Source organism: Pleurodeles waltl, chromosome 9 (genome assembly GCF_031143425.1).
Source record: "Pleurodeles waltl isolate 20211129_DDA chromosome 9, aPleWal1.hap1.20221129, whole genome shotgun sequence".
Lineage (NCBI taxonomy): Eukaryota > Metazoa > Chordata > Amphibia > Caudata > Salamandridae > Pleurodeles > Pleurodeles waltl.
In genome coordinates this window covers 880,232,897-880,248,763 of record NC_090448.1, presented here as the reverse complement: position 1 = coordinate 880,248,763, position 15,867 = coordinate 880,232,897, and the positions used below count along the sequence as shown (strand labels likewise).

At 41.7% G+C, this 15,867-nt stretch overlaps 1 protein-coding gene across 1 annotated transcript in view; it reads left to right on the top strand.

The window, feature by feature from the left end:
* TC2N (tandem C2 domains, nuclear) overlaps positions 1–15,563 on the top strand; it is a 154,766-nt gene extending 139,203 nt beyond the window's left edge. Inside the window, exons 10-12 of the mRNA XM_069208193.1 lie at positions 926–1,040; positions 5,621–5,820; positions 14,418–15,563. Coding sequence (XP_069064294.1) covers positions 926–1,040; positions 5,621–5,820; positions 14,418–14,528 — 426 coding nt within the window. The 3' untranslated portion in view covers positions 14,529–15,563. The remainder of the gene's footprint in view (positions 1–925; positions 1,041–5,620; positions 5,821–14,417) is intronic.
* The last annotated feature ends 304 nt before the right edge of the window (positions 15,564–15,867 follow it).

Genomic DNA, 15,867 nt, shown 5'->3' with positions numbered 1-15,867 from the left:
AATTGGCCAAACCAATAGGTCTCACCTTTGAGACTATTGGCTTTGCCACTACCTTTTGTTCATACTGTACAGCATTGGCATTGGCGACTTTGGAAATTATTTCTAGGACGATTGTGGCTGCTGTGGACCATGTCTAAAAATAATAATAAAAAAATTACTAGGATGCTCCCAGTGCTAATGCACCGAAAAAAGTGTATTTGCCTTGGCTGAATCATAACGCTTTTTAAAATTCGTTTTAGCCACACTAAAAGGCATCTGCGCTGTACAGTGTGGCTACAAAACATTGCCAAAGCCAAAGGCTCTCCTAGGCAAGACTTTTTTGCTTTGCAAACGCTTGTTTAGTAGAACCTGCTCAACTCTTAAATTTGTTGCCGCCCCCACTGAAAATTTTGCAAGTGACTGCTCTTTTGAAAAATGTGAAAGACCTGGCTTTTGACAAAATAACTGCTCTTGGTATTCTCAAATTTTTTGCCTCTACCCCAGGACAACATTTTAGGTTGCAGTGCACGCTAGAAATATCATTAACCCTGGGTATTCTCCTTATTATATTTGACTAATTGTTTACGATCTTCTAGATTACATTTTTCACTTGTAAACTGCAGGGTGGAAAATGTGGATAAGTGAAAAAAAATTATAAAAGCACTATACCTATGTTAGGTAAAAAGAGCACCGATTTAAACAAAGTATAAATGTTATAAAATTAGAATACATCTTTGCCTGCCTATGTTTTCCCCCACACTTCTAAAAGCTAAAGTTAATGCGCCCATTTCAAAACCTAATCTCATGGTTTGAGTGCATCTGTTGCAGAATTTTGGTTCTTGCAAATCTGGAAGAAGCTGGTCAGAATGTTTCCTGGAAGTGTCTCTCACCTCACAATTGTCTCCCTGTTGCATGAGCTATGTGTGATTACTTTCTTTTTCCACAGGCTTGCCATGCAGAGCTGGAGATTGGGACATGCTTCCAGCCGGTAAATAGCAGGATCCAGCTTCAGATCCTGAAAGCTCAGTGCCTTCCAAGCTCCTCAACTCCACTGTCATTCAGTAAGTGCAATTGTTTCTTCAGTCAATAGGCTGCAGGGGTGACACCCTCCATAAACTTATTCATGTGTTAAGTGTACTAAAAATTAACAAAGAACATATATATTTCAGAAAGATCAGATAGACGTGCTGGTATTTCAAATTTATTTGTATGATCATATGGTGTTGCTATACAATACAAACACGGGCAAAACAAATAGGTCACCACTCTAAAATGTAGAGCACATGTATGTGTCATGGCGCTTGCTTTTGAGCGTGTCGCAAAGGGTGGCCAGGCTATTTTTAGGGTCGAACGCAAAGCACTCTGTCCCTGGTGTAATCTCTCTTTGGGCTTGTAACCACGCCCATGTCATGCCCTTCAGTTTGGTGAGCATGCCTACGTCATGCCTTTTCCAGTGTTTAGCCCGCTTCTAGTGCACTGATAAACTACTGAAAACAGACAAGGGTCTGTGTTTTCAGGATGGTTTCTGCACTATTTTTTCTCTTTATTTCTTAGGTAGGGCGATCTCGCTGGGCAGTAGTAGAGCGCTTTGCATGACATCGACCCTGTTACATGGAAAATTGCCCTTTTGCTGGTAACATGGATAATTGCACTTTTGCTGATACGTTTCACTGCAAGCGAAGTTCTGTTTCCTTTTGTGTGTTTGCTTTGCGCTCCTGGTTGCCTTCGGTGCACTTATGTGAAACTGTTTTACTTTTCAGTTTATGTGGCAAGAAAAGTCCGGTTATGAGTTTACAAAGCTAACGGCTTTACCTTGAGTAAACACAAGACCCATTGCATTGCAAATGCTTGTTTAATGTAGGAATCTAACAGGTCGGACCACCATGTTAGACCCAGGCCACGCAACCTGTACCTCCCCTCCAGTCGCGGACCTCAGGGGGCGCCTAGTTTTCAAGTGTATGTTGGATTTAAAAGCACCTGCTGCTAAGTTCCTTGCCTTCAGCAATCTTCAGGCTACAATAAAAATGTTGAGATGACTCTGATGAATAATAAACCTGCTGGAGAGAGCTGGGTTTTGTCTAATAGAAGTATTGACTCATAAAGTAGCGCAGAGTGTTAATATGACAGCTGCAAAGGACGTGTACCACGCAGATCAAAGTGCATATAATGTAAATAGTTTTAGTGGGTTTTGTCTGAGAGAGATCCTTTTGACTTGCAATTGATAAGTTAAAATCCTAAAATAGAACAGTGAGCTACTAACTGTCATCAAAGAGCTGCTTACAAACTGCAAGGTATAGGTTACAGCGTTATTATTTTTTCTCCGGTCATTATTCTAATATTGCTAAAAAGAGTTTGTTTCGGTAGAAATTAATTCTCATTAATAAAGTCAACCCAACCGGATGTTACGTTTAAATCCTGAGTTTATGCTGCTCCAGACCAAGCTCTCTAAAACAATATTGCCAACTATGTATGAATGGCATGTGACGCCTGCACCATGTAGTCCTCTTTGTCATATGTAACATTTCATATGCACTGATTTAAACATGTATGATCCATTGCATAATATGTGTGCGATGTGAAGGGCTCTGAAACTCTACACTGGTATGAGTAGTGCTATAAAACCAAATAATGAATGTGAGAGGGGGGCTATGGAGAGATGAAGGGCTTTGTTGGGGGGTGGTAGTGAGGGAATTTGTGGAGAAGTTGGTCATTGGGGGCGCCAACAAGCATTGTTGCCTAGGTCACAACCAGCGCTAACGCTGGCCCTGGTTAGACCAGTAAGTTAAAATGAAAAAAAGGATAAATAAATAAATCATGCGAAGTGCAAAAAACAGGAGCAGCAACCTTGCAGCGCTTTGCAGCTCCTATAAAGTTTTAACCTGGGCTGGGTGAGAGGGGCACTGGTAGCTTTGGTGAGCGGAGAGCAGAAGAGGATGAAAGATCAAGTGACCAACACTTTGCAGATACCAGGCACTTAGAAAAAATGTAAATTTAAAAAACATTTTTAAAAAGTGTAAATTTAGAAAAACAAGGTGAGAGGTATGGGAAAGGGGTCATTGGCGGAAGCATCGGGAAGTCATCAGGAAGACAGAAAGCATGGAGGTAGAGGAAAAGAGAGAAAAAGGAGAAATGCGCATCCATTGAGTGCTTAAATCAAAATAAAGTGCCCACTCAAGTCATCCAAGCAGAGCACTGAGGGGCATATTTATACTCTGTTTGCACCGAATTAATGTCATTTTTTTTTAACTCTAATTCGGTGCAAAACTAACTCCATATTTATACTTTGGTGCTAGACCCGTCTAGCACCAAGGCCCTGATTTATACTTTTTTTGCGCTGCATTAACTTCATTTTTTTACGCAAAAGTGGCGCAAACTTACAAAATATTGCCCCTTATTTATATTTTTGGTGCAAAACTGCACTAACTCAGTTTTGCACCAAAAAGTTTAGCACTGGCTTGCACCATTTCTGTGCACCAGCCGGGCACCATATTTATGGAATGGTGCAAGCCAGTGCAAAGGGTAGGCTAGAGCAAAAAAAATGACTTCAGTCGGGTGGGACTGGTGGTATAGAAGAAGGGGTTTAGCACCAAAAAATGACTTTAGGCAGGTTAGAGTAAATAAAAATGACTCTAACCAGATTAGTGTCATTTTATGGTGCTAAACCTACCATGCCACAAGACTCCTGCCTTAGAAAAGGCAGGAGTCATGCCCACCACCCCAATGGCCAGCACAGAGGACAAGGGTCCCCTGGGTATGGCCATTGCACCCTTTGCTATGTATGGGGGCCCCTTTCAGGGCCCCCTATGGCACTTTCAAAAATAAAATCCAATCTTACCTGTACTTACATGGGATGGGGTCCCCCTTCCTCCGCAGTCCCTCTGGCGTGGGTGGGGGTGTCCCTTGGGCCTGGGGGGGCACCTGTGGGCTTATTCCATGGTGTTCCACCATAGAAATAGTCGCACAGGTCCCCTAATGCCTGCCCTGAACCAGGCTTTAAAAAATGGGGCAAAGCAAGCTTTGTCCCATTTTTTTACCCTTCCTCCCTCCCTTGCACCACTTTTGCATGGGAGTATAAATATGGCGTTAAGGCCATAGAGTATTTTTTTGCACGGGAACGCCTACCTTGCATCTCATTAAGGCAAGGTCGATTTCCACTTCCAACAAATGACTTTAACTCCATAAATTTGGTGCTAGACGGGTCTAGCACCAAAGTATAAATATGGAGTTAGTTTTGCACCGAATTAGAGTAAAAAAAAAGACGCTAATTCAGTGCAAACAGAGTATAAATATGCCCCTTAGTGTAAAAAAATGACGATAATCTGGTTAGAGTCATTTATTTTGACTCTAACCTGCCTAACGTCATTTTTTTTTACGCTAGCCTACCCTTCGCAACGGCTTGCACCATTCCATAAATATGGTGCCCAGCTGGTGCTAAAAAATGGTGCAAGCCAGTGCAAAACTTTTTGGTGCAAAACTGCGTTAGTGCAGTTTTGCACCAAAAAGTATAAATAAGGCCCTGAGAGACCAAAATGCTCCTGCGAGTTCTGTGAGCGAAAAACACAAGAACGTAGAAGAAAGCTAGGGAATTAGGAGCAGACAACTGAGTAGTCAATACAGTCACGGGCAAGGAGATGACCCAAAGGCCTCTGCAAGTATTTGTTATGCATTGAAAGAGTAGGCCTGTCTATAGATAACTAAGGCTGCCTGCCGCAGAGACTTAAAAATTACAAATGACAAATTGCTTTGAATAACAGGCCAATGGTGCCTCCAATGGGATTTGGTGGCATCATAAACTACAAAACTAATTGTCAAGGGACTTAATTATTTATTTCTGACCGTAGATCCCTAAAATGGATCTTTTGACTTGTACTTCACAAGAACATTTTTTAACATTATAGAGTTCAGAACTGCTATTAGGAACAGTGTAATCATTTAATCTAATATATCGTATTCTGTGTGTTTATAGCAATGTTATCTGGTTTGGTTGGTTCATCTTTCGGGTTGGATTATACTTGACAGTAGGATATTAAGTGAAGGGCATCTTCCCTTAAATGCAATACACATGGGCCCTATTTATACCAGGGAACCTTTGCTAAGCAATGTCTGTCCCATTTGCCTTCACTTTCAAAATTACCCCAATTTCAGTGTGATCTGTGGGGGAAAACACCCACTGCAACATGTATGCTGCACCCTTAAGGCCAATGTAAAGGCATTGCAAAAGACAGCGATTATAAAATGCAACAGCAGGAGCACCAGTTGCCAAAGACTGATTCTAATCTAAAGCCTGTGTTGACTTGAGGAGTTTTTATATAGATTAGTCACGCTTTCCAGACGCTTTCCAGGTGTTGATCTCACGGGCCACAAGAGGCCTTTCCACCTCTTTCACAGTGCTGTTCACCCCAGCACTGACAATAATGTACTGGATAGAGCCTGAGACATTGTTATAAATGTCCACAGCTGCTGCATTATTTCACAGATAAGACTCACGGGTCCTGGGCAGATTGCCTCCTACAAGCTTAATGTGGCCTACTTAGCTGCAGCTAGAAGTGTTTGCTATTTGATGACGTAAAGCTACAGCTAGAAGTGTTTACTATTTGATTATATAAAATATGATGTCCGGGTTGAAAACTTTCACTTTCAGATTTCCTGGTGAAGGCAGAGATGTTCAGCACTGAGGGGCTGATCCACAAGAAGAAGACGCGCCTGCTGAAGTCCTCCAATGGCCAGGTCAACTGGGGCGAAACCATGGTCTTTCCAGTGACGCAGAAGGAAGAAGGCATCAATGTTCTCATCAAACTCTACAGCAGGAGCTCAATGAGGCGGAAACACTTCCTCGGACAGGTGGGGTGGTGTCTCTCATGAAGCAAATGTTCATTATAGAAAGCAATCAGAAATATTTCCCAGCAGATATATTAACAATTTCATAACAACTCCTGTTATAGTTCTTAGCGTCTGACCGTGATCTCAAAATCATTTAATGACCAGGAAGTGTGAACATGGTGACCTTGGGATGGAGCAAAGTGCTGAAGTTAACCTTAGTTCACATTCTCATTTGAGCTCACGTTATAATTTATTGATAAATGTGCATGTCAAAACACCTGCATGGGCCATGAACTTGCCATTAAGCACTTTAGTGAACACACGATTTACCAACCCTTTCTGGCTGCTCCTATTTGGCGAACGTTTTTACCTATGTTAGTGTAAAGAAGTACAAATTGCACCTTTTTGTTATCTTTTAATTCATCTTGTTTCTCTCTGTTACTGGGGAGCTCATGGCACAGGTAAGCATAGGTAGAAATGTGCTGAAACAGTCTCTCGGCTGGCTTTTGTAAATAGAGATCCTTGATGTGGAGCTATCTACCATATGGTTTGCAAAAGGAAACTCACCATGATAGCTTGAGGCAGCACTTGTAGGCCACCTCTACAACAAACTCACAGAATACACTCTTATTGTAGGTTTATATATAGTGGCGATGAAGACTAATGCCTAGAACCGCATAGGTGCATAAAACTGTCAGATAGAATCATCTTGCATTTATTCACTCGCTTATTGATTCATTGACTCACTGATTTAAGCATTCATTCTTGGACTGCCACCAGCAAAGTACACATCAGCCTCACTCGAGAACCCATGCGAAGCTCTACCTCTGACGGAGACAGCCAGTGCTGGGGCTGGAAAAAATCTAGTCCGGGAACCCATAAAGTGGAGGTCAAGGTGTGGCACAGGAAAGTGGGTGGAGTCACAAGAGGCAGAAATTAAAAAACAGAGTCTGACTCTCAATTCATATATTTTTTTTTTTTTAAATCTGCTGCAAAGAAATTGGCAACAAGGATAAGTGTAATTGCTTGGTCACAAAGAGTCTGTAATTTAAAATATTTTAGTGTGTTAAGACACCTGCTTCAGAGACCTTTGTGAGTGGATTATCCTAGTGGTAATATAAATCTGGCGGTTAATGCTTTTCTGGCAGAGTTCAGTTTTTTGTCCACTTAGTTTTGACTCATAGAGTCGAACAGAGAGTTAATGTGCCTGCTTCAAAGCACCTCCTGTAGCATACAGATCACAGATTTGTATTCCTTGTTGATAGGTAAGCAAGTTACTTCATTTTTATAAGTTGCAGTCTTTCTAATATAGCAAAGAGATCTATTCACCACCATCAAGGAGCTGCATGTTAACTTTAAGTCATGGTTTAGATCATTATTATTTTTTTCTCCCTGTTATTTTAAGATTGAAAAGAAGGGCCCATCTAAGAAGTAATAAAGTCTTGTTAGTACAGACAGCCGCAATCACCGTTCTCGTTTACCATATAATGTCCACAAGTATACATAATATGTGATTCCTACACCTTATAAGCCCCTATTGTCTTAAGTAGCACTTCCTGTTCACTGATTTGCATACTGATATACATACTATGTGCAGCCGCCGCCCTCCCGGGTTAGTGTCTCTGGTTCCCTTGCTATACCTCTGGCAGGAGGACTGTTCATGTTGGTATCTTGAATTGTTCCTGTAATAAATTAATAAATAATTTCAAATAGTGAACAGGCCATGTGGGCTGGACGGATACATTAAGCAAGCACACATACAACAGAGCCAAATTTGCTGATAATGCCCACAAACTTTCGAGGGGAGGTGTGCCCGGAGCCTTGCCTACACCCCGTCTAGGAAGAAACTAAAGTAAATGTGATCTTTGGAACGAAAATGACCCTTCGCCTAAAAAACACCTTTGTTTTTTGAGAAGTGTGCGTGACACGAAAGACGGATCTCTCACAGAGAGACGGGGCTGCGAATGTACAGAGAGACTAGGGCTATTTTGTACCAACAAAACGTTCTTTCATCAGGGCTCCGAGGCCCTGAATTGTGTGTTAAATAGAAAAGAATATCAGTTTGCACTTCTCCCTAGGAGATTTCGCAGAAGAACGAAATGTCAGTGGTATTAATTACATCTCTAGAGCCGTGTTTTTTATCCCTTGTACTCAAAGCGCCAACGTCCCCTAAATTAAGATGTTTTAACGTGGCAGGCGACGTGAATGGGCCTTTGAACCCACTCTCCCAAAATGGTGCAATTCGCGATTACAGTGACAAGCGTGTCTATACTTTTGGTATTGCTACCCTTTTCTCAAATAGGAGTTTATTTTTGTTGCTGGAGTGAGAAGTAATTTTTTTGTACAAGCTTCGAGAAACAGCTGTACACTTCAATTAACCTGAAAAACAGATCTCCCAAAACAGATCTTCCAATCCATTCACTCTTTATGCTGCACATACAGTCTCAGACTCGTAGCAAAACTGTATCCTTTGGATTGGTAGTCACGTTATGATGTAATCATTACGTGGCCGATCATGTTATGTTCCTTTAACCAGCTTTTGTAAATAAAAACTATACTTCCTATAATCAAGCGTCTTCTGTTTTGACGCCGTCACATACATTTTTGCACAAATATGTTTGTCGTTCTTTGCACACCAAGGGAAAAGAAGAACAGAAGTCGTGTTATCTCTCTGCAAACTATTAGCACAAAACGGCAAAAAAGCAAGTCAGTTGTCTCCACTTGTCAGAAACTTACAAATAAATCCGCAAAAGATAAAAAAATCAGACCCTGAACAGAAGCATTTGTTTGGAGAAAAGGAGCTGCAAAAGTGGTTGGAATTGGTCCATGCAAAACCTATTCAATTCATTTGCCTATTATCCAGATCTAATTTGGCAAATTATGCTTTAGAAACAGCATACGCACGTTAAAATGAAGCTTTGTCAACTTGTGTGTAGTCTAACAACATTAAATCCTCCTTCTCCACTAGTGGCCCGATTCACAATCTTTTGTCTGTTTTAGGTACACAAAAAAATTGCCTTTATATCAGTGGGTAGCCCAATATAGAAGATTTTCTTTCATCCTAAATTTAGGTTTAGTGGACATAGAAGGTTTCTGTGTGCGACATCCTGTATCCTCGGGAGATCATGGGTTCCTGGATATTCTCATAGAGCTGTGAGAGGCGAGGATAGGCTAATTTCAAGGATGGGAAAGGCAAGGCAACAATGTCTTTTTAGGACCAATATACCAGATAATACAGCTGTCTGGATGCTAAAGATGTATTTTGGGCTTACCAAGAACACAGATGGGGTTTGCAGCAAGCCTCTCCTTATCATGCTCAATTGGTTAGCTTTACTGTCACTCTCATTTGCCTGCTCCTGTGCCTGTCCCACTTCTGGCACAGGACCAATATTTACACGTGTCCTTCCACTGCTCACGGATGAGGGAGTATTTTATTATTTTGTCCTAAGCACTCCACAAGAGTGCATGTGTTTTCCAGCTGTCTAGTTTGCTTTCCCTCCCCCCCTGCGCTCTGAGTTGCTCTCTCTAGCCTGTGTGCTTCTCCCCTACTCCTTTTTATGATGCTCTCACCCTTGTGTGCTTCTACGCTCCCATGTTACTTTCCTACTCATGTGGATCACCCCCAGCTCCATGTTGTTTTCTCTCTCTTGCCCGTTTGCCCGTCTTCCCATGCTCTAAGTTGCTTTCTCCCTTGCCTGTTTGCTTTTCTCGGCCGCCCCACCTAATCCCACTGTGCTGCTTCCGCATCCCACACACTCTGTCTCTTTCACTTGGTTCTGGAGTATTTTTTAAAATGTATAACATTTGTACATTCCAAATGTGAATCACCCAATGGTGGGTTATACACTTCTAATTTAGGACTAACCCATTGGATTTTGATGTTTTACCTTTTGAAACCTATTTTTGTGTATTCAGTCCTAAGTAAAGAGAGAAAGAAAATTATTTAAATAAGAAACTGATGGATGAAAGAAACAAGAAAAGTAATAAGCAAGTAAAATAAGGATATAAGAAGGAAGGAGTAATGGAAAAGGGGAAAATATACAAATTAAGGAGGAAAGGACACAGCAACTACAAAGTAAAGCATAAAGAAGAAATGAAAGGCAGTTGGAGGTAGAAGAATGAGGATTTGTTAAAGTGAAGTGAAGGAGGAAAGAACAGAGAATGAATTGAAAAGATGGAAAAATGACTAAAGTCACAATAAAAGAAAGACCAGAAGCTGTATTTTGAAGATGACGCACTGTCACAGTCAGATCCTTGGTCACTCTTAAGTGTATGTGTCAGACGGAGATCGGAACAATGCACAATATTACAGCAAATATGCAGTTCCCAGTGCAGGTACTTGAACTGGGAATGGCGAATTACTCAAAGGTAGCCCTGCTGCTTGAAACCGCCAGTTCATATTTCAACATGCAGGTGGCAACCCAGCCTGCTTTTCACAAAAGAAGAGAGATCCCCTGCAGGTGGGTGCAGTGAGTGTCTGCACATATACACATAGGCATATGGAGATGTCCGGGGAAAGCCCTCGGATTCCTCTGTTCTCTGCCCAGGGGTGTGCACTAATAGTTTTTTACCTCTGTGTCTGCATCTCTAATATAATGCAGGCACAAAGGCAAAGGATTCCCTTGTTTGCATGGGGCCACACTGCAGTGTATATGAGGGAACATCTCCTAGCACCAAATGCCGTTTGCATCCCTAGGCATATTCTGTAATACATATTTGTGTGTTCAACCAAACAAAATAAATGAGCCACCAAGGGGCCAAGTAAGAACAGTGAGAGAATTATTCATGCTGCAGTGAAAAAAGTTGTTTTACCTTTGGCTCTGCTCCTTTGGCTATAGCCAGATTCTCTTCACAATATGACTGATAATAGGGTTTGGTCTTTATCCCATCCGGGACGTGTCAGTGAAGATGAAATGAATAAAAAAAATTATGTTTCTCGTTTGATGTTTGCTGTGCTACAATTAGGCAATTTGAGAAGCCTACAGGCAGGGCCACTGGCCAGGACCACGGTAATTATATGATTATGTGGCTGTGGCAGATTTTCCATACTTATGGATTTGCCACATAATCCATCATCTGCCACATATTCAGCAGATTTTAACAAAAAAAAATGTTTCTAGCTCAAACTCTTAAAAAGTTACCTAAAATGCATCAACAAGTGTTGCTACGCAGTGGAAGGTCCTTTGAAAAAGAGGCTGGTCACCTTCTTGTTGCTTCTTGCTAAATTTGGGTGTTAAATTGGTACTAATGGGGTGAAGCCAAGTCCCAGATAGTGTTAATAAGTGCAAAAATGAAAAAATAATGAAGCAATACTATCACAAAATGTGCAGCATTAGGCCGCATAATCTGCCTTTTCTCGCTGCATAATTTAATCAACGCCGCCGCATAATTTGGCCGTTCCCTGCTGCGTAATTCCAGTGGCCCTGCTTACAGGTAGTAACTATGTAATGCAGTTAACAACCACATTTAAAAGACTAAAAAACACACAATGTTGCCCACCATCTGTTTGTGGCCAAACGATTAAGGTATTTCAGACTTTTTTCTAGAATGATTTGTAATGGGTGTAGAGAACCTAGAATGTAATCCTGGTGTTGACAGAGAAATAGCGGAGAGCTTTCACAGCAGGTTTGATGAGGTTACATTTTCAGAGAGCAAGGAACAACATGTTTGCCTAGATTTGCAAAACTTGTAGCCTGACATTGAATAGTTACTGGTAGAAAATGATGAGGGTTCTTGCCAACTCTGCCTGATGGTACGAGTAGGGAGAAGTGGAAATACAACCCCTTTGTCACTATATTGACCTCTGGAGTGTAAAACAGTTCTGAGTCAAAAAAACATCCCCAGGGTTCTCATTTTTGGGTTGGCTGAAAGAGGTGTCAAATCCTTGGGGCAAATTAAAGGTAGTGAGACATGTCCAATTTCCTCCATTCCCTTGATAGTAGTCCTGGTTCTTTCCTATATAGCTATCCTGTAGAAGACATAGTCCAAGCATAAGGTGATTTTAGTGGTGTCATTGTGGTTGTCTATAAGGTGATGGATTTGCCAGTCATTGGCATACATTTGGAAGTTCACTCTGTTCTGCTTGAGGGCATATGCCAGGGTGTACATAGATGTTGAACAGGAAGCATGACACCGAAGGATGCTCAACAAGAGGCCAATTAAGGTATTCGGATCCTGTTTTTACAACATGATTGGAAAGGGATGTTTGAAAATTGATGTTTGAACCAAGGATAAAGTAGGGCCTACTATTCTTGCCCATTTTAGCCAGTCTGTCCAACTATACTGTATGATCAACAGTGTGATATGCAGCAGAAAGGTTGAGGGGGAGTGGTGTTTTTCTGGTCTCTGCCCAGCAAGGGGAGGAGCTCTTCGCTCCTTTTATCTGTCACTTTTTCAAAGCCCCTTTCAAGTCTAACCCCTTCCTAGTGGCTGTGGCAGAGATGGTGTTTAGTTCCACATACTCTTGGAGCAGCCTCATCATCTCCTGCTGAGGATACAGAGATTTAGAGGTATGCCTGTAGTTTCCCTGAATCTCGGAATATGCATTTGCTCTTCTCAGCAGTGCGGTAATTATAGCACAATGTAGTGGGTCAGGCACAAAGAATCAAATGGAAGCATTTGTTATGTTAATTGCATCCAGCAAGTGGATGGGATGAGTTGTTTAAGCCATGCATCTGAGCATCTTGTTTGTGGCATGCATCTGAGTGGTTTCTAGGGGTTTGAAGGAAGTGAATGTGGAGAATTGAATAGGTCTTTGCATTATTGTTAGGATTCCCACGGGCTGCTTTTTAGAGCATCAGAAAAATCAAGGTCATGGTGAATATTACAGATCTCCTTTAATTTGCTGGAACGTGACTAACATATTTTGGTAGGTAGACCTTTTTGGATCTTCCGATTGCCTTGTGCTAGCCTTTTCTGTGAATCTTACATTGAGTTTTGCCACCTTTCGACTTTGACTTACACCATCGATGTTCCAAGTTTTGGCTGACATGTTTCACTCCAGATATTTATTAAGTGTTTTAATGTCTTGTTTGGTTATTAAAAATATGACAGGATCAAGAGTGTCCATCCGAGTCACTATATTGAGACAGAGGTCTTTCAGAAGTGGGCAGGGTCAGTTAAGATGGGCTGCAAAGTTTAGCTTTGCTGTATGTCGCTTTAAAGGAATGATATTCAAGTGTCTGTAATGTGCAGGGGGGCAATAATTGCAGCTGTGCGTGATGGGATTTTATGTGAGGTTGGTTAAATTAAGGGCTAAAGGAATGTCCTTCCCATTTGTGTGGCTGTACATTTTTATTAGAGGAATGATGGTTAGTCGTGATGATGAGATAAATAATGCACCCTGCTGTATGTAATGGCATGGTAACAATATGTTGGATTCCAAGCGCTTAATATTCTTGATGAGGCTTGTTGTAGGTTTGGAGTTAGGGATAGGGACATTTAAGATAAGATTGTGACCCAGAATTACAATTTATTTGGCCTTTATTTGAAGGTGGATTGTCAATTTCAGAAATTTTGGGTTACATCCTGGAGGGCGATACAATACCTCAGCAATGAAATCTCATATGGGACTGATAGAGAGGCAGGATGCTATTTATTCGAATGATGAGTAGGTCGAGTCAGAAATTACAGTGCAGGTTACTAACAGGCTGCGACAAACCCACATTAGTCTGAGGCAGTTAGATCCGGGAACGAGGTCTTTGGTGATTGGATGTGCTTCAAGACAGTCAGTAGTGAGAGTCATCTTTACAAATGGGGTGGGATGATCAGTCAGGTCAGGCTCACCTGTGGCACTGAGAGGCGGCGGAGCATACGCCTGAATGTAAGTGAATTATGTGTGGTCTTAGGAGACAGGCAACAGTATTGTGACTGTGTCAGGTAGGGTTCTACCTGTGGTGAGATGGTGACCGCAGTTAAGGCGAGAGGATTTTAGTCAGTTTAGACTTTTTTAGATTCTGAAAAATCGCGAAGGCTTGGAAATTCCCTTCATTTCCTGAATCTTAATGTGGGTTAGACTCTCAGTAAACTAGAAATATTGGGAGGACAGCATCAATATTTACGATTGCAAAAAGACTGTGGAATTATTGATTGGACTATGATCGATAACCAGCAATAACTCTGCAGGCCCTCACATAAAAGCTTTGCTCCTGTTCAAAGTCTTGCAAGAGCACTGTCATTGGACACAATGATCTTCACTGTATTAGGCTACTCCTGTAGTAAAGGTTCACACACCACAGCAGTGGGTTGGACATGGTTAGCCACACAGTCCCAGGACATTTGTACAACAAAATTCCTGCACTGCAGCAAGGGATTGGGCAGAATCTGATTCACTATAGTGGCGCCCAGGTACAGCAGCTGTTGCTGCACCAGTGATCCACTTAGTCCTAATATGATGTTGTTTCTGCACCACAACAGTGGTCCGGACACAGAGATTCTCAGTTCACATGTTGCTTCAAAGTTAAAAGATTCTGGAAGGCTGTACAATAGTTGAATCTAAAATAGTGCATCACTATTAATCACTGTTAATGAGCTGTATCTGGAGAGTCGGAACTGGTGAGTGTCAGGTAGGACGTGAGTGTTTTCATTGGCTTACCAACGTTTTACTTCTGTCTTTTCAGATGTGGCTCAGTAGTGACAGCAGTAGCAGCGAAGCAGCCAGCCAATGGAACGATATGTTTGCCAACCCAGAAAAAGTGGTCGTCCAATGGCACAAACTTAACCCTTCCTGACGAAGTTCCAAAACGAAGTTCAAAGACGCGGAATTCAAAATGAAGGACCAGATCATTAACTTTCTTGTACTGGAGGAAGAGCAATTCCACTTTTCTAGAGGGCTTTAGAGAACCTTTCACTGTAGGACCTGGTGCCTTCGATGTGCAAATGAAGGAGGATATTTTGTAAGCAGTGGTTGGAAGACTTCCTGCCACGACATTACTCGTAGAAGGCGTTTTCGGAAACCGATGGGGTTGTTCGGGTCATGGCTTTACACCTGGATGGCGTGATTTGGTGTCCCGCCATTTAGGCCTCCCAATGACCGAAGCTCTCACCACAACAATCAGACTCCACTATCTGCATATTATATCAATATTTTCAAACTGTTGCAAATGTTATTACCATAGTAACTTACCGTTGAGCAATTTACAGATAAGCAGTTGGGAAAACTCAGTATTTCCTCATCACGTTCTTCGGATGGTTGCCACAAATGGTTGTGAGAATGCCAACGGCCGTCGCCGTCTGCCCATGTTCTCGAGAGGCACGCGTCACAGTGCCAGGATCTTGTTGTATGGGGAGTTGTGCAACTAGGGAAGGCCCTCCTGACATTCTGAGCATGAACTTCCGTTTATACGAGCACTTCCTGCTGGATGGCGGGAGATAAGCTACTTAGCAACCTAGGCTCACCTTTGTCGAGTGTTTGCTTTAGTGCAATATGTAAGATAGTTATACTAAGTTAAAGACTACACCTTACAACTAAACCGCATAAGAAAAAAATATTTTGTGCATTATATCTTGGCCCAGTTGGAAGAGAACGAGAGTTAGAAGCCCATAAAAGAAATTCTCTGTTGTTGAAACTGTACATCAGCCATTTTTTTTAACTCCACAAAGGCCTACCATCCTTTTAAGATCGGCAACATCATTTGAAAGTTGCAGCGTATCTAAAGGTAGAATATTTATGCAACATAATGCACCTTTCATTGCAGCTTTGTACTGTCACTTCTTCGGTGCTCTGCTGTAACTTTCAAAGTGAGAATAAACTATAATACTAATGACACTTCAAGCATTTATGTGTCGGGGAAGTAGTACTACAGAACTCTTTAATGTTCTCATACATGCTTTGCTAATGGGCCCCGAAAAAGAGTGTCCAACTCTGTCCAGTTAGCAGAGATTTTTCAGTTATGGACTTTTGTTTGGTTAATGATTTCTAGTTTTTGTAGTCTTGTTTTTGCTTCCAGTTAATAATTAGATTAACCAATGATTTGTCTGACACCTCCCTGTTAGCAGCAGTGGGTCTACCGTAGTGCGGAGGGGCCCACCCATCCCAGCTTCTCGCACACCTGAAGAGAGTCTGTCAGG